The 17,842-nt window shown below is 42.0% G+C and overlaps 2 protein-coding genes across 2 annotated transcripts in view; both read left to right on the plus strand.

The window, feature by feature from the left end:
• Positions 1-9,707, plus strand: part of Dnr1 (defense repressor 1) — a 137,253-nt gene extending 127,546 nt beyond the window's left edge. The window contains exons 3-7 of the mRNA XM_070655373.1: positions 4,231-4,471; positions 4,830-4,999; positions 7,193-7,409; positions 7,539-7,736; positions 7,822-9,707. Coding sequence (XP_070511474.1) covers positions 4,231-4,471; positions 4,830-4,999; positions 7,193-7,409; positions 7,539-7,736; positions 7,822-8,148 — 1,153 coding nt within the window. The 3' untranslated portion in view covers positions 8,149-9,707. The remainder of the gene's footprint in view (positions 1-4,230; positions 4,472-4,829; positions 5,000-7,192; positions 7,410-7,538; positions 7,737-7,821) is intronic.
• A 2,952-nt stretch (positions 9,708-12,659) lies between these two features.
• Px (plexus) overlaps positions 12,660-17,842 on the plus strand; it is an 85,223-nt gene continuing 80,040 nt past the window's right edge. Inside the window, exons 1-6 of the mRNA XM_070655345.1 lie at positions 12,660-12,799; positions 13,770-14,661; positions 16,140-16,396; positions 16,521-16,908; positions 16,997-17,264; positions 17,422-17,613. Of these exons, the coding sequence (XP_070511446.1) occupies positions 13,881-14,661; positions 16,140-16,396; positions 16,521-16,908; positions 16,997-17,264; positions 17,422-17,613 (1,886 nt within the window). The 5' untranslated portion in view covers positions 12,660-12,799; positions 13,770-13,880. The remainder of the gene's footprint in view (positions 12,800-13,769; positions 14,662-16,139; positions 16,397-16,520; positions 16,909-16,996; positions 17,265-17,421; positions 17,614-17,842) is intronic.

Here is a 17,842-nt window from a genome sequence, read left to right on the forward strand (position 1 = left end):
TGCCGAGCACGAACAAGAATAAATATACGCGGGGGCTTTACGTTTATATGTGCGCGTCACAATTTATTTCTACCCCCTCCCCCGACCTCGCCAGCGAATAGAAAAATTATTTAAAAATTAATTTTGGCAGTTTGGTTCAATGTTTAATTATCACTTAACTATTCAGTTCCACCTCGACCGACAGGAAACTTCGTAATTCGCGTATGCATTATGAACACGGTAGGTAATACCGTGCCACGTGTATTCCGCGACGGTCGTTCCACCCACTCCGCGTTTTCTCATGCCACGGAATTGTAAAACATAATTTAAAGCGTTCCGCAAGGGATCGCCCCTTGCGGTCACTTTGCAGCCGGTCTTCACGGTCGCTACCAAAGTCGATCCTCTTTACAGCGCGGGAGCTCCTCCGCGAGGAAATTAGAGCAGCGCAGGGTGCCGCGCGCGCGCACCCTTTTGAAATTCACGGCTTGTCGGATCCCGGTGTTGATTCATTTACAACGCGGTTGGCTAATGTCACCCGGCGACAATCCGCGTGCGGCGTAGCAACCGCACGCTAATGCTAATCCGCATGCAGTTGACTCGTTGCGACGAATTGCGACGCGTTCGTCTCTCGGGAGGGAAAAAAAAAAAAAGTTATTCGAGTTTATTCGCAACTGCCGTCCATCCCTCGGTCGCCACTTCGCAAGAGATCGACTCGGCGAAACGGAGTCGCGGACCCGCGGTGGTCACTTTAAAATTACACGGTACCGACCGCAAATAACCTTTGAATTATTTACTAGGAAATATTACGAACCCCAAGATACACGTTGAAGCCGGCAACTTTCCGCGGTTCCTGTTCACGCTTGAGCGCGAACGTCAGCTCGAATTTTCACGCTCTTCGAGTAGCTCTCTGCTGACTCGACAATGAGCGCGTGCTTCTACACGCGCATTTTTCTTATTTTTTAAAGGGGACGCAGAGATTTAATTGTTACCGCTTTTCCGCGATGCTACGCTACTCTTTCGCTGGGCTTATTTCTCTACTCTGACAGGGTAAACCTGCGTGCGCGACCACCGACTCATAAAAAAAAAAAAAAAAAAAAAAAAAGAGGAACACACGGAAAATCGGTATTTTGCAGCCGTCGAATTTTTACGCTCTAGCTCATTTAACTCAATCGTCTCTCAAGGGCTTCACCCGAGAACTGTCACTGAAACCGGATATAGGTACTAATTCCTCGGAGTAAGGATAGTTAATTGTGCTCGATTTGCGAATGAAACATTTACTACGGACTCCGTCTTCGAATTTCGCAGGTGTCCACGGTGCACCGGTAGTTTACCGCTTCGCGCGTTGGTCCAGGACGACTGGTTTATAAGTGCCTCTTGCACAATCAATCGACTGGAACACACTCTGTTTGAAACTCGGGCATGCAAGGATCGACCTTGTTTCCATTTCTGAATTATGCATAGGAAAGCTGTGTACACGTTATGAATGAAATATACGCCCAGCCAGACGTTCCATGACGATGTCATTAATATTGTCGAAGAGTCGCTTGACTCGCGCTAATTCAAATATCCGCCGTACGATGCGATTATATTTATGAACAATACCGTCGCGATATCCGTTTGGTATGCGGCTTAATACATATTTTATTAACCACGGGAATTATCGCGCCGGGTTTTTCGTAAATAGCCTCGTAATAACGCTTAATTAAACCCTACCGAGAAATTCTCTGAAATTTAAGGCGGCTTTGAAAGATACTTAAAAGCACTCAACTCAATCTTATTTCAGCCAGATTTTTTTTTTTTTTTTTTTTTTTTTTTTGCCGTATGTAAGTCTGGTGTTCGAAGAGTCGTTGTTCATAATTTTATATGCCACTTTGCTTCCCTCGTCTCGATTTTAACGTAGCAGAAAAAAAATCTGCAAAGAGCAACTATCAGATAAAGTTTCGTAGAAAGATTAATCGCCGTCCGAAAATTAACGGGATGTGACGTGAGACACGTCAAGAGATATTAAACCCAGTATCATTTCAGATTAACGAGACAGACGGTGTCGCTGCAAATGTAGAGTGCAAACTCTGCTTAATTATCCAACAGCTCGTCTACGGAACGGGATCGGGATGAAGTGAACTCGATTAGACTGTTATTCTAATTACTTCGTTAGAAAGCTCGAGAATCGAGATGTTACGGTCACTACAATCGCGCGACTGCATAATTTAAAGACGGATAAAAGAAAGGACGAGTCAGTTCCGTAATTTTAGAAAGTAATCGCGACCGTGAGAATATTACGAAAAATATCTAGGCCGAAGGTGGCCGTTGTTCCACGAAAAGTTAAGTCTCCGAGTCTCGATTCGTGAAAATCGCTCGCAATCGGCCGCCTTTTTGTCTCGTGAATTTTCGGCCGGAAGGAGTTTGGTCTTCCGACGGCGATTTTCGGCGGCGTGCGATTGTTAACAATGAATCCACCGAAGGGATCCCGACGTTCTCTCCAACTTTCGCTTCGGAAAACTTCCAGGCAGAACCAATATCTCTCTCACGGTGACAAATGCCACTGGGTGCTCGAACACTTTCCACCATCCCGCGGATTTCGTCCAAGTTCGGAGCCGATGGAAACTGCAAGTTCCACCCGAGAGGGACGAGAGATTGTTCGCACATCCGCGACCGGAGAAAACTGCCCCCGCGGTAAATAACGCGTTTTTCTCTTTTTTTGGAAGAGAAAAGGGCTCGGGCGTGCACGCCGCCAGTGAAACTTTATGGCGAGGAAAATCGCTTAATTTACTCAGAATTCCACGGTGGTCTCCGAAGAAAACGCGCTTTAAGATCCGACGATGATGGGGCTGGGTTCACGACTGCTCGAGCGCAAATCTTACGAAATTACGACCGCGACCTAATTTTTTTTATACGCGGTAACCGCCTGACGCGATATTCTCTTTCCGCGTCTTTTCCAGAACGCTGATAATTCCACGAGAGAAAAAGCATCGGGGTCGTCCAAAAGTTTTTCGGTAAACAAACCGGACTCAAAAATATTTTACGATACGACGCAGGTCTGCAGATGCGAAGATTTACCGAGGCTCTTTATCTAACTCGGGATTACAGATTCTAGTCAAAAGTCAACTGTATATTTCTCGTTTTTTTTTTTTTTTTTTTTTAATTTAGATATGAAGGTAATAGCGCGATACGATGCGATGACAAAACTAGAACTTGATACCGATGCTTTACAAGTGTCGCTTATGATTTGAATGAAGACCGATGCTCGCGTTGATAGAAATACGAACGCTAAATTGTTTTCCCATTGTGCCAAATTATTTGTCACTGGCCAGTCGTGCGCGCGTGAGTCTTTTGACTCCTCGATTATCCATTATTTCCGCGACGCGAATTCCGCAGAGAGAATTAAACCGGGGAAGTAGAGAAAAAAAAAAAAAAGAAGATAAAAAGAAACGCGGTGGCATGCAGAATCGTGAAAAATGGCGCGGCGCGGTATATTCTGATGCAGATTCTTTATCGTATTCTGGTTACTTCGCGAATGGAAGGGCTATTCACTTTCTCTCGACGCGTAATTCCACTTCTCCGACGGCAACATGTTTATCGCGAGATGTATGCATTGTACAGCTGAAGGATATTCAGGAGTATGCAAAAGGAGCTCGGAGGTATTTTGGTGAGTTACCCTTTCTCCTGGCTGTATATTCTTCAAATATGCATGGGAACGTGGCCACGGTACCATGGAAACGCGCGATATGAATCATTTAAGTTGTCAACCAGATAGCGAGACCAAACTAAAATATCTCTCGTCGAACCGTCTTTTCGCCACCATTGTGGTCCGTTCCGAAATAAATATCAAAAATAGCAACGCGAAATGGAAATGCTCGTACGATCGAGAACATCTCGCGAGTAGGATTTATGCCACGCGCGTGCGAAGGCAGAATCTTTCCTGCCTGACGACAGAGTCGGTAGTAATGCCGAGAGCAATTAAATCGCGAACGCATTTCTCGAACGCGCCCGTATCGTTAATCATCCCTGCATTATGTTGTATCACCGCATTGTTCAGCTTTGCCGACGGGGAGGAACGTGGGAGAGCCTTAAAACAATGCTCCGAGGACGAGGGAAGAAGGGGGGTAATCAATCTTACTTTAACCGGGGAGTACCGTGTATATTAGCCGGTCCGCTGTACGTCGTGAAAATTCAACTAATTACAATTAATATCTATACTTTTCTACGGACCATGTCTCGGGATCTCGTCATCGTTTCGCTTTCTGATTACAGGCATCAATTCTACCTACATTCCCGCCTGGAACTCGTCGATGGGAGGCTAAAGGTCGCAGATTGGAGCTCCGTGGCTCGTCTGGTCGCTCTGATAGCCCAAGCCGACGGTGGTGATTACGACGCGCTGTCACCCCCACACGCGCTCTACTCTCAATGCTGTCACATACAACCCGCGGAGCCGTGCGAGCCGAAACCGCAAGACTTTCTGCTGCGGATAGTGCAGCAGCACAAGGAAATCAAGGTGGGCCGAAGTATTAATTAATATTTCGACTCCGTCACGCGAGATTGTTTTATATAAAAAATAACACTTTGAGAATTAAAAAAAAAAATGATTGCCTCTTATTTTCCGACATTTAACCAATTTCTTTCGTTCCATTTTTTATTTCAAACGTATTAGCACATTTACATTTAAATTTTTTATTCGAAATGGAATATATGGTATTTGTTGTATAGCTGCATATGCAGAGAGAGAGATAAAATGTATATTCTGAGGGACTGCAGGAGGAAGGGGGAATTTTTAAACAAACTTTTTTAAATTTTATGATTGATAATGGAATATCGCTGTGTGAATATATCATGGACATTTGTGGAATTTTCAGGGGATGAAAACGTCTACCGCTGAATATTGGCTCTTAAAAGAGATATCCAACCTCGATGCATTTGGCCAGGAAATGTTTCACAGCAAATTCGGATATAATGGAGTCGCAATGATCGGTGTTGGACCACACGGAATCACGGTTTACCGCAATCAGGACGAGGAGACGCAAAAGTGATTATACCTTAATATTACATATATGCGTGTCACGTATTCAGATGAAAGCCAAAACTCGGCGAATTCGGCTCAGCGTCAATGATTCTCCTCGAACTCTCTTTTGTCGTTCAAGAAAGAAGCAGGATCGCCGACGCGAAGTTAAAATTTCGATCGAGATAATCCGACGGTCAATTATCATGTTGCGAAACTGGCGCGATTAGGAATAACGCTGTTATCAGTTAGCCGTAGATCAATTTAATCAAAATTTGATCGAAATAAAGTAAAATGTCTCAAATTTTTACGCATTGTTGGGACGCAGATTTATCAACGCGAAATCTCAGATCGATCTTAATGTTGTCGTTCGCCGACGATAGGAGACGGCACGTCCCGGCTACTACATTTTATACCATCTACCGAGATAATCGTTTCCAACAGCCATATTGCGGAGCAAACTTTTGTTATCAAAATAAAATTTTTTTATATAACTGTACGTAATTTCTACAACTTCTCGTATCGCAGAGATCAATGCACAACGTAAAAGAAAAGAAATGATTATCGACTCACCGATTTAATCTGCAGCCAAGCGGAGTTACGCCAAGATAATACTGCTACGACGACACTGTAACATAAAAATGTAAAATATAAATTGTAGAGCGCTCAGATTAATATCCTTTGATAAAAGAAAAAGAAAAATGTTACGCGCCTTTAATTAATTTTTTAATTAAGTAACGAAACAAAATTATAATTTCTATTTAAGTAAAAAATTATGCTTACCATGACGTTGCTTCGTCGAAGCACGATGCCTTTCCGAGGTCTCCTTTCAGGACGTCGAGCTTTCTTTCTGGCACTAGTCACAAAAACACATGTGGATTAATTAAAATCGCGAAAACTAATTATGATCATAGCTTTCCGTCCGATACTGTATAGCACTTTCGACTAACAAACCGACAGCGTATATAATCACTCGCATTACCAACGAGAGCACGTTAATTTCTTCTTCGAGTTATTCTAAATAATTCTAGACGGAAGAGCTTAGAAAATAACCTCCGGATGTCTACCATCGCAACGAAGTCGTACCCGTGGAAAAAAAAGTACTTTATTATATAGAATTAAACGACTGCGGTGGTATAAAGATTAAAAAACGCAAGAGGAAGAATTAAAAATGTCTCGTAATGAGATCTGCGAAATATTATGTGCGACGTCTTGTTTCATTAATACTCTGCGTTCGAGATTACTGATTTTAGAGGGTAATTTGCGATAGCCGATAGTTCTGATCACCAAGTATATGTATACTAAGTATGGAATGCGTGTACGTTTGACCGATTCACCCGATCGAGGTACCGCTCACAAGGGTACGCAACACGCGCACTCGCCCACCCGCCTGTTTATTTATCTCACCCCTCGTAGGTTAACTTGCTACAAGAGAACTTTAACATTGAACATCGTGCCGAATATTCTATCGAATATTACGCCGAATATTATCTCCGATGTAGGTACCGCGAATCTTTAAGTAGTAGATTTATTTCGGTTCTTGTCGACTACGTTAGTTCATTTGTACTTTCTGTAATTCGGTCTGAAGAACTGAATATAATTAACGTTCGAAGATAGATATAAATTACATTTAATGGAACGAAAATAGTTTTAAGCATCGTGTAGAAAACGTACGTACGCTGAAAGACAAATATCGCGCTTGCTGCAGCGACGGCGGCTAGCGTACGTGACCTTAGCGTGGTGTGCGTCAAGTAGATGTACCGAGGATCGTCGACTCCCGAAGACTGAGGAGCTCAAGCGAGCGCGCCTCACTACCTTTCCCCCCTTCTCCCATCCTCTCCCTAGGCGGCGGAGGATCACGTACGCTAGCCGCCGTCGCCGCAGCAAACGCCATATCCGTTTTTTTGGTGTACATCCGTAGTTTATTAATGAATATTATTAAATGTAAAACAGTTTTCTTTCACGTAGAAGTAAGTTAACGCGCGGGAAGCGCGAGCTCTGTAATTTCTAGTAATGTAAAAACAACAAAAGAGAGAGACCGCGTTTCTACGTTAATAAGATTCGCGAAAGATAGATAAAGACGCTTACGTACGATAAGATCAATATGGTCGGTTCCAGGCCTTTATGCATTATGCAGAGAAAGGAAGATTAACATCGAAATTTTACTTTATCTTTATCTTTGTGCCTACGATTTGTTATACAATGTATTATGTATTGCAGCATACCGTATACGGCTATACAAAGCGCTACGTCGCAACGGCGGATGTTCCATCTGGTTTACCTCTCTCTAGACGGCGAGGAGACGTCGCTGGACTTTAAATTAGACTCCAGCCAATCCGCCAGCGGACTTTACAGAGCAATCACCGAGAAACATGCGTTCTACAGCTGTGAAACAGTTAGGAGCGCAGTTACCGCGCAGTTTATTCGCGATTTAAAGGTATAATTAATTGTACTACATAGTATACTATATTATAATTAATCTCTTAAAAAGCGCGGCACTTTTTTTAAGTCCTATTATGTTTTGTTCGAATGACGGTTTAATCCGTATTCTGTTGCTTTTCTTCAGGGGACAATAATTTCGATTTTCAACGAGGACTCGACCCTGGGCAAGAAGTACGTGTTCGACATACGCAGGACCTGTCGGGAGGTATACGATAATGCGCGGCGTGCGCTTTATTGCGAAGCGACGACCATAGCTCTGCCGGAGGAGAACGAGATCCTCGACAGGCATGCCTGCGGGGAGTGCGAGAATCCTAAGTGCAAGGTGAGCGACGAATGCCGTGACTGACAATCGTAAGACTCGTCGGTGAGCAGCGTATTTGATACAAATACGATTCGCACGATTTTAGGAATCCCGAGAATGCCTAGCCAGACTATTGGACGCTATGCTCTGCCGAATCTGTATGGACCGGAGCCTGGACACTGCCCTGTTTCCCTGCGGCCACGCTGTGGCCTGTCTGGACTGCGCCCGTCGCTGTGAGCGTTGCCCGTTATGTCGGGCCGACATCGATTACTGCCGGACGATATACCTCCCAATCGAGCTGACGCACATCGACAAACACAATTCAAAACTGCTCTCGGAGACAATTGAGCCTGTATTTAGTAAGCCGCTGACAGAGGAGATAAAAGATAAAAGAATTCTGAACAACGAGCCATCGGTGGACCCCAACATTTGAGAGCGTCGAGTTAGCAGGCTCGGCGCGTTCGAGAAATTTTTCAGGATTGTTACTTGCCGCGCAGGGAGAGCGTATTAACGTACAGAAGAGTGAAATACTTTTACTGTTACCCACTGAGCGTACGTTTCGATGTTTATTGGATTGCATCCCGTGACAACGCTCGCTGGGTTTCATCCAATTTTTAAAATTTTTATTTCGCACGACGAGTTCAGTTACGTGCAACTGCATATTTTATTATTATTTGCTGTTACTTCGATATTTTTCTGTTTTTATTCTTTTAATTTATATATTTTAAAAAATTGATATTTACTTACTTTCACGATAACTATAATTAGTTTTTTTTTGTACCGAATTAATTTTATTAATAGTTAGAGACTACGTCATTGTTGCGTTACTTTTTTTAATTACTTTTTTTTTAAGTTACCGAAACTATTTTAATTATATGCAACATTTTTTAATGTAGAAACATGTGCCAGTAAAAATTGCTGGAATTATCAGAAGGGGGTTTTCTTCATTTTTTAGCCAAAGAAACAAGTTTTTTTTAGAAAGATATTAATTGCCTTTTTAAAAAAAAAAATTTAACAAAACAGGGTGAATGATATGAAAATATTGAAAATGAGAAATGGGTTTGACAGTACTGTGATTAAAGATGATATTGTTGAGAAGATGGAGAAGGTACCCCAGGTTATATAACGTAGGTAAAATCTAATGAGAGAATGACAAGATTACATCATTGTGTCTACGTATTTGTAATGACGTTACGAATAGTTCTTTTAATCAAGCGATCGAAAAGTGCTATTAGCAGCATGAGTCTAATAAGGAGCAGTGCTGCCGACGTGTGCAAACAAAGATGTAACTTATATTGTACAAGATTCAAAAGCACTTGGTGTAAATTTTCATTTCCAACTGATGATCGGACCAATTTTTTCCTTGTTATTTCATGATCTTTCTCAATGCTTCTGTGTTCCTCTTAGATAGATACGCTTCTTTTTGGTCATATGTTCACTCTGATCTAGATAACACTCGCAGGTTATACATACACATTGGGTCGAGAACTTTTATCGGAACCAGTGACCCAGCATATTTTTACTACAACATTCGCTATTCATTACGCATATATGTGTAGTATCGTTTACAAAACAACTACTATAATATAACCGCTTCTAACGGATGTTTCGATAAAATAAAGTTTAAACCGTGTCGACATTAATTACGGTATTTACATACAATTTACGATGGACTTAGAGTATTATGTAATGCATTGTTTTAACTAAAGAGTAGACTGTAGTGATAAAGTAACGCAGACATCACATTTAGCTGTGTATTATGAATCTATTTTTATCACGTAGTGAACACCTAGAATTAAAAGATATAATCGTAGCAGAATTGCTAGTCGAAGGCAATTCGAGTTATATCTTAGGCTCCTTTTTTTTTTTTTTTTTTTAATTTATTGAAGCATCCTATATGAAGAAAGAAAAACTTTATTACCGTAATATCTGTTTATATATGTACATAAAAAATGAGATAACCCGCAGCGGTAGGGTTAAACGAGTAAAAGTCATAAGTTCACCAAATGTCAAATCTGTTTTAATATACTACGCGCATACGTCACTCTTCAAGTAAGTCATAATAAAAGCAAGACGAATTAATTGCCTGCGCTTTGCACTTAAAAGATAAATAAATCATAGAATAAAAAGCAAATGGCATTTTGTGTTTGAGAAGACACAAAGTTCTACTTCTGAATGAAAATACGACACATTGTCGTTTAAATCGTGTATCTTTAGCTGATAAAAAAAAATTTTAAGTATTGGATCTTTTTTTTTTTAATTCCGGTTTGAACAAAACAAAACAAAAATTAAATAATAATATAATGTGGAGTGATAACCTCTAATAAATTATTTCTAACATTCAGTAGCATTCTATGAACTTTGTATGAGTGACGAAAGTGATAAAGAGTTAAAGAAGAAGAGAGCGAAAGACAGAAAATAAAAAAAAAAATTGTTATAGTCATTTATCAATGCAAAGCAGACTTAGTTTGTAATTATTTATAAGAAGAGATGATAATATGTATTTACTCGCCGCTATGTTTAATACCCTTTAAGAAGCTCCTCTTCAGTTACAGCGTAGCTTTCTTTTTATTTGAAAAATGCACATTTAGTATTCTATACTATTGTGAGACATGTTGTAGATTTATAACTCACAAGTCGATATAATAACGAAGCTACATTGTATCTGCAAGATCAGAGTATCGTTTTTGAGTGATCTATTCTTTTTTTTTTTCTGTTTTTTTTTTTTATAGACATTAACGCGAGTATCAGGATGTATATGTCGTATGTAAAACTGTTACGTTAAAAATCGTGATTATGCAATTCAATGCAATTCAGTAACTAGGCAGCCGCTATGTGCGCTAAGATAAAATATTTCTGTGAAATATCGCGTAACTGCGTGGGATAATTTTGACGATAAGCTTCGGAAACGATCCATATAATTGCGATTACATTCTACGAAATATAATGGGTCCGCAGACGCAAATGTGAAAAAAAAAAAAATAACTTTGTACCATTATTACGTGTCGATTAGCTGTAAGATTATTAATAATAATGAAAACAATAACGCTAATATTACACGTTACGAATAATAAAAATTTCTTGTGATTTTAAATCTCTGTATAAAACATAAAGAAGAAGAAACAAGAATTCAAAATATTGTAGCTGATAGATATGTATGGTAGAAACGAAAAATGATCCGAGAGAATGGAAGGGAGAGAAAGTGTGTATATTTCTAAAAGCTATCATTTGCAAAGAGTATTTTTAAAGTATTTCCAATTACTTTTAGTATTATATCAAAATTCGAGAGACTGCGCGAGACGGTCAAGCGCGCACGTATGAAATTACTACAATCCACGAGATGTAAATCTTAGCGTTCAATACGATGTTCCGATCTGTTGATTAAATACCGTGAAACATTGAAACTGTGTTTTCTTTTGTCGCTTCTCTCCTTATCTTTGCGCCGAGCAATCTTTTTAATTTGTTGTATTATTTATTATAATTATAGTGATTAAATTTTCGTTTATATTACATATTATATATAATTTAATAAAATAATTGCAGACGCGAGTTGTGCTTAGGTACGTCCTAAAGTTTTGCAATTTTCTGTTATACATATATTTCACCTTATTGTGAAATACCTTAGCGTTTCACAAGAGCGATATTCGTTGCGGCATTTCTCACGCACGTTCGGTTTTCTATATTCAGCAGATATTGTGTCAGCATAAAAAAAAAAATGAAAATTAGCATCGCGCCGTGGAACGACCAGTTCGTTTGTCGGCGCGTTTGTAGAAAGCGGGGTCGCGTTACGACTGCATAGTCGTCTCTACTCTTTCCTTTTTTTATTCTTTCTTTCTTCCCTCTTACATTTACATTTGGCGCAAAAAAAAAGTAAATGGACGAAATTTCTGCCTTCGGCGATTTCGCCGTTTCACGTTGACATTGCAGTTTTAAAAATCGCGACAGGGTGCACCGAAGAGCAGATATGGCATTTTTTGCGGCAATAGCGGCTAGTGTACGTAACCCTAGGCGACAGAGGCAAAGGATGAGAGAACGAGGAGAAATCAGTCTTCGGCAAACCGGCCGGCGCGGTATATACGTACGGTACATGTGAAACTCGACGCACACGACGCTAAAATCATGTTCGCTAGCTGCCGTCGCCATATCTGTCTCTCAGCGTACAATTTGCAATTTTTACCGTTGAAAAATATTTTAGTTCGGAAAAACCTAAGCTCGCGATCGCGGGTAACTGAACTAAGACAATAACGCAGCGTCTCGATAAGGCATGTTATCAATCAATGAGCTTCGCAGTTTATTCTTATCGATAATCAATCGCGGAGAGAAGAAATATAATAATAGAAAGAGTGGCAGGCGATATTTTAGTACCGTTTCGATATCATTCATTTATTCTCGACGAAAGAAGCGATCGTGAAAATTACGAAAATAAATTCAACGATTATGAAAGTTTTCGAGTTCATCGATAAACTTTCCGGAGTTTAAACGTTTTGGGGTTACAAAGTTTGCCCAGAGACAAAGAACGGACGCGGTTCACGAGTGCATCGGGTCGTGGCCTGCAATTCGAATTTAGCGCCAGTTAGACCGTGGAGGCAGTCCGGTCGCGGAGGTCGCGACAGCCGCGCGTTTTTATTGGCCGACACGGCGGCGCTGTCATATGACGAAGCTGCGTGGCATGATGGGACGGCGGATCGGGATTTTGCAACATGGCGGCGAAGTGAGGGCGAAGTCGCGGGTGCTGTGCCATCGGAAAATGCATCGTTCCTAGTCGCCCGTGATAGCGATCTCGTCGTTAGCTCGAAGCCAGGCGCAACAGTGGAGATACGTGTTTAAAGGTTGGGTGTCGACCATACGCCGGTGTCGCTGGCGCGTGTAAATATGAGCGGGACCGCCGGCGTGACGACGAAGGTGATACCCCGCGGCACCGTGCTGCGCCGCTCGAGCACGTATGGCAGGGATTAGGGCCCGCGATAAGGGAGCTCCGCAAACGTCCAAGTGCAAACGAACCGCGGCAGCAGCCGCCACCGAGACCGGGACCCCGGTGCAGCAGCGACGCGATGTTGTGGCCAGCCCTGCCGAACTGTGAGAACGTGAGTGTCGTGCAGCCTCGCGCGCGCGCCCGTGCAATCGTCGACGATTGTCGGCGATCGCCCGGCTTCCTTCCCCCTCCCCTCCCCGCGTGTTCACGGCGTCGCCGAGAGGATCGGCGGCGAGAGCGCGGCGACCACGGCGCGCCCGCCGTCTCGGCGTCGCCAACCGCCCGGGCTCTGCGGCCGAGCTCTCGCCACCACCATTGTGCCTGAAACGCCAAGCTTCATCGTCTCCGTCGATCGCCCGCGCCGGAACAACGAACGTCCTCGTCGGCCGGGCGCGGATCTCCGAAACACCTCCACGCCTACGTTCGCGTCTCGCCCGCATCCCGGCCTCCCTCACCCCGCTTCCTCGCCGCCGAGAAGGCGCACGGATAACGCACACACCCGCCGAGCGACGATCCTTTAGGCATTTCGCTTACCGATGTACCGAGAAGTTGATCTCTGGTCGGGCTCGGTAAACGTCGACGTAGCGACGCTCTAAAAATATACCGCATGCCTGCGGCCGGTCTAAATGCATCGCGAATAGATTCCGTGGACGAACGTCACAGCTTTCCGAATAGTCCTTTCGAAACGTGTCTGATAACCGTCGTCATTTCGGAGAACTGTTTTCGTCAAGTACCGCTTGATTTGCGACGGAAACGTACTTACGGCGGGATTAAAAGCCGCAGAATTTGCTTCAGAATTGTCTTTGTCGCTGCACTAGTAAATGCAGCTTGTTATCAAGTAGTACAAACAAATTGCTTCGTGAGTCGTGGCATGATGAATGATTGCTATCGTTTCTGAAAGCTAAAGGCCTTGTTCGCTGTACAATTGTTTGAAATAATTTGCTATTTAAATGCATTTGTTCATAGTTGACTCGGACACAGGGAATATATTATTTCTTAGTTATCAATCGCCAAGTCATAATGCAAATAGATATTTTATATTAATGATGTATTTTATTAATGAAGTTATTCTATACTTTCAGATATATGCCAGAGATAGAAGCTCTATCGACCACTGTGATTTCTGATCGTACATGCGTGCCAAACACAAAGCTATAAGAGGGCGTTAAAAAGGGATCCAATGGTTTCCTGACATGATGGAAGGCAAATTATATGTGAAGAATGAGCCGGGACTTGAGGGGCAATCGCTCACGAATGCGCAGCCCAATCCGCTCGAGGATAGCGGCGGAGCGAGGATCTGCTTCGTCTGTGGCGCCGTAGGCCACAGCGAGCAGCATTGGCTACGAGTGAAACCAAGTCCAGGTGGTTCGCCCAATGAGCCCTATTTTCCATTTCTCGAGTCGCACGAGCCGCCAAGCGGCTACCGCGGCGATGGTGCCAGAAGCGGTGCTGTCAAGGCCTGCAATCTCTGTTACATTCTGCTGTTGCAACAATGGGAGAGCTACGAGCGAGAGGCTAGACCACACAGCCAACGGATTTATTGGTTGAAGAGATGCGACGGCGGCCCGTTCACAGGGGCCGAGATGGCACTTCAGGGCGAGTACGCTGCCCAGGTTTTAGGCTTGACGAACGACCAGGCGCCGTCGCTCAGGCAGGAAAGTCGGCCGGTCGGCATTTCACCTCGATTACCACCGAACTCGCCTTCGCCGAGAGTCGAGCAGACTAGACCGCCGTCGAATTCGGTTGCCGAAGTGTCAAGGCCGCTTTCTAACACGACGGAGACGCACAGGCACTTGGAACAAGCGAGGCTTACGATGGAATCTCCCCACCACAGATTGCAGTCACCTCATCAAAGGTTGCAAAGCCCACGACAACCTGTCGAAGACGCTAGAATATCCAATGAAGCGGCATTGGATTTGAGACATGCACCTAGAAGCTCACCTGCACCACAGCCCACCTTACCGCCGCCTGCAGGTTATAATCATTATTCATTAGCCGAGCCTCATTAATGCATACTCGATACTACGCCACAGAAAACATATTTAACGTCGTATTTATTCTATTTCTTTATTTATATATTCTTTTTTGTTTTTAGTTAATACTTTTTGAGTTTACATTTTTTGAGTTTATACTTCTTAAGATTTTTGATAATGCTACTGTATCGATAAGCAACTATTTCTTAAAGAGACGTATATATAGAACAGGACGCAGTCCGGGATCTTCCTAATTATTAAATTGACCGAGGGAGTTTAATTGGATCTTTATCTGAGGTCAACTTACTGCTTTTATTCCTAGCTTGGAGAGAATCAAAGAATGCACTGTTCATTATACAGTGAATTGGGATATAATCGTTGAAAAATTTACTTTAATAAAAATAAAAAAAAAAATAATAAATCTGATTTTTATACAGTAAATTGTGGTATAACTATTAAAGAAATAATAATGACGAAAATAAAACCGAATTGGTGTTGAATGTGAAATAAGAGATTTGTGTATATTGATTAGATACTTGTCTTACGTTTTGTCTAGTAGGTTAATTCCTGATGTGTTATTTTTAAATGATAAGATACAGATCACATTTTTACCGGTTATTACGATCATTACGACTTATTGGCCATCCTATATATAAAGAGCAACAACAGTACGCTTAGATATAGATAAAGTATCTTCGATATATACGACGCAATGTGGAAATAATAAATGGCAATCGTGCTGAAGAACTTTTAATGTGCTTAATACTTAAAACAGGTCTGAAGTGTACTCTTAATAAAATGGACATGAAATCACCTTGGACAAGCGCTATCTGATAGGAGTAAAAACTGTTTTTCGCTGCTATTACGTTATCTCACTTTAGAATGTGTACGTGGTAAATATACGGAATCAGATCGTTATTTATGCTGGTCTTAGTTCTTCCGTGCACTAATGTAAACGTTTGAAAGTAAAGGTTAACAGTTTTGTAGATAAGAAGTATGTGGAAGTCGCGGCGAAGAGTCGTCGATTCATTCAATGTACACGTTCAATTTGAGTGGTGATTCTAAGCGATTTTCTTCCCGCACGTCGCGCGTGTTTGTGGATTGTTGAGTCTCGATGACCTCTACAATTTCGATCCGACCGATCTGATATTCATTAGTCAGCGGGTGCCCCGACAGATAACCGGGTCGTTTGAAATAGAGCTATTGAAACACTGTTCGTCGTCACAAACGAAAGTACGAGAAACTATCAGTGTTCTTCGTATTTGGATACGGCGCGGAGATAAACCCGCAAAAATAGGCTCTAAGTAGGCCACGTGCAGCGTGATGATAATGTCGAAGGCGTGCGCGATTCCCGGAACAAATAGGATGGCCAGTTGTGTCGTTGCGCATTCACGGATTTTACGCGTAAAATGTTGTGTGAAACGGAACGTTTGTCGGCAATGAACGAACTGCGTAATCAAGTTGGTGTTACGATTGCAGCTATCTACAGCGGCGGATCATCATCTAGCGTCGGCACGGACATCCTGGATCTGTCGATGCCGGACAAAAACTCTGTCACTGAAGTTTGTTACGTGTGCGGAGATGAATTTAAGAGAGGATCTCTCAGTCATATCGCTGCGAAGCCACTGCCAACCCCGCCGCATCCTTCTTCCAGTCCACCACCGTTCTTTCCATCACTGATGCTTCATCCCAGACCGAGTAGAAGTCGACCTATGGACAGTGCTGGACGAGTGCAGGTACATTTTTCGATATATATATTTTTTTTTTTTTTTTTTGCTGCATTGTAAAATTTTTTTCAATATTTTTATAATAATTTATATATGTTTTTTTTTACATATAGTAAGTTTATATATTTTTTAGGCCTGCTCAGCGTGCCAGAATCATCTTTTAATACAGTGGAAAGCATATACGCGGCAAGGAGTACCGCACAGTGATAGAAACTATACGCTTCGCAAGCGACAAGCACCTGCAATGGATACAACTACGTTTATTTGTTACACTTGCGCTCTCGAGTACCCTTCATCCAGTATTAGACTTCTGTATTGCTGTCCTAATCCAGAGAAGGAGGCGTACTTCCCCTTTATTTATCATCTGAGACCTCCGACAGGAGCTAGTCCTATTAGTCCTCAGGGAATGGTGCAGGTTTGCTCCATTTGTTATAAAGCTATCCCGCAAAAGCAGCAGGTGTTTGGCGGAGAAAATCACGAGGCGCAGCCAGCTGGACAAAATGTCGATTTTCGTCAACAAGGTTAGTCTTGGTTAATTTCCAAGAATATTTACATTCTTTACTAGTGTCTATAGACAATGTTTAAAAGGATTAAATATTTTCGTTGCAGGTCCTTCGCCACGGCCCGCGGTTCCAAAATCTCCAGCCAATTCAGCTGGTAGCGATATTCGCTTTAAGCCATACGACTTAAATAAGTCAACGGTTGCTACAAACAAGCAACGAAGCAGTAGTAGTAGTAGTACCACTGTGAAAGCGCCCACACCTGGGCAAAGAAATTCACCTAGCAATGGTCCGGCAGAAAATGGGACTGTTGCGCTTGGCCAAAATTATAGGTGCTATATCTGTGAAAGATTGTATCCTCGTACTCATATGGAATGGTAAGTTACATATAAATGTACCCGAGAAAATTACAATTAATATAATCCTATTGCGAGCTGATAATAATTCTATATCCTTTATCCTTATCAGGTTAGGCTATCATATTCTTATTCTTTATTCTTATCAGGATATAAGGTTGTTTTTCATTCTTATCAGGTTATCTACGAGTCCGGAGGGAATGAATTCACATGCTATGCATTTTCCTTGCTTGAGAGGAATGGCACGTACGTCAGAAAATGCTTGCATGGACAGTCATGGGAGAGTATTGGCATGTAGTCACTGTGTGAATCATCTTGCGCAACAGTGGGAAAGTATGGATGCTGAACGGGTTCCTTTAGAACGCCGCAGGTTAGTCCACCGCAAATTATATTAACTATTAATCTTTACTTTACATATATTGCATTTAATAATATAGTGTTTTGCAAATTGATCAAAAACATTAATTTTAACTGATTATATCATCTTATGTGTTTCTACCGTTTTATTTTTGTAAAAGAATAATTATACAATATTAGGTAATATTTTACATTGAAATTAATGACTGTTTTTAATGTTAATTTAATTAATTATTTAAAAA

This window comes from Cardiocondyla obscurior, linkage group LG04 (assembly GCF_019399895.1).
Source record: "Cardiocondyla obscurior isolate alpha-2009 linkage group LG04, Cobs3.1, whole genome shotgun sequence".
NCBI classification, from domain to species: Eukaryota; Metazoa; Arthropoda; class Insecta; order Hymenoptera; family Formicidae; genus Cardiocondyla; species Cardiocondyla obscurior.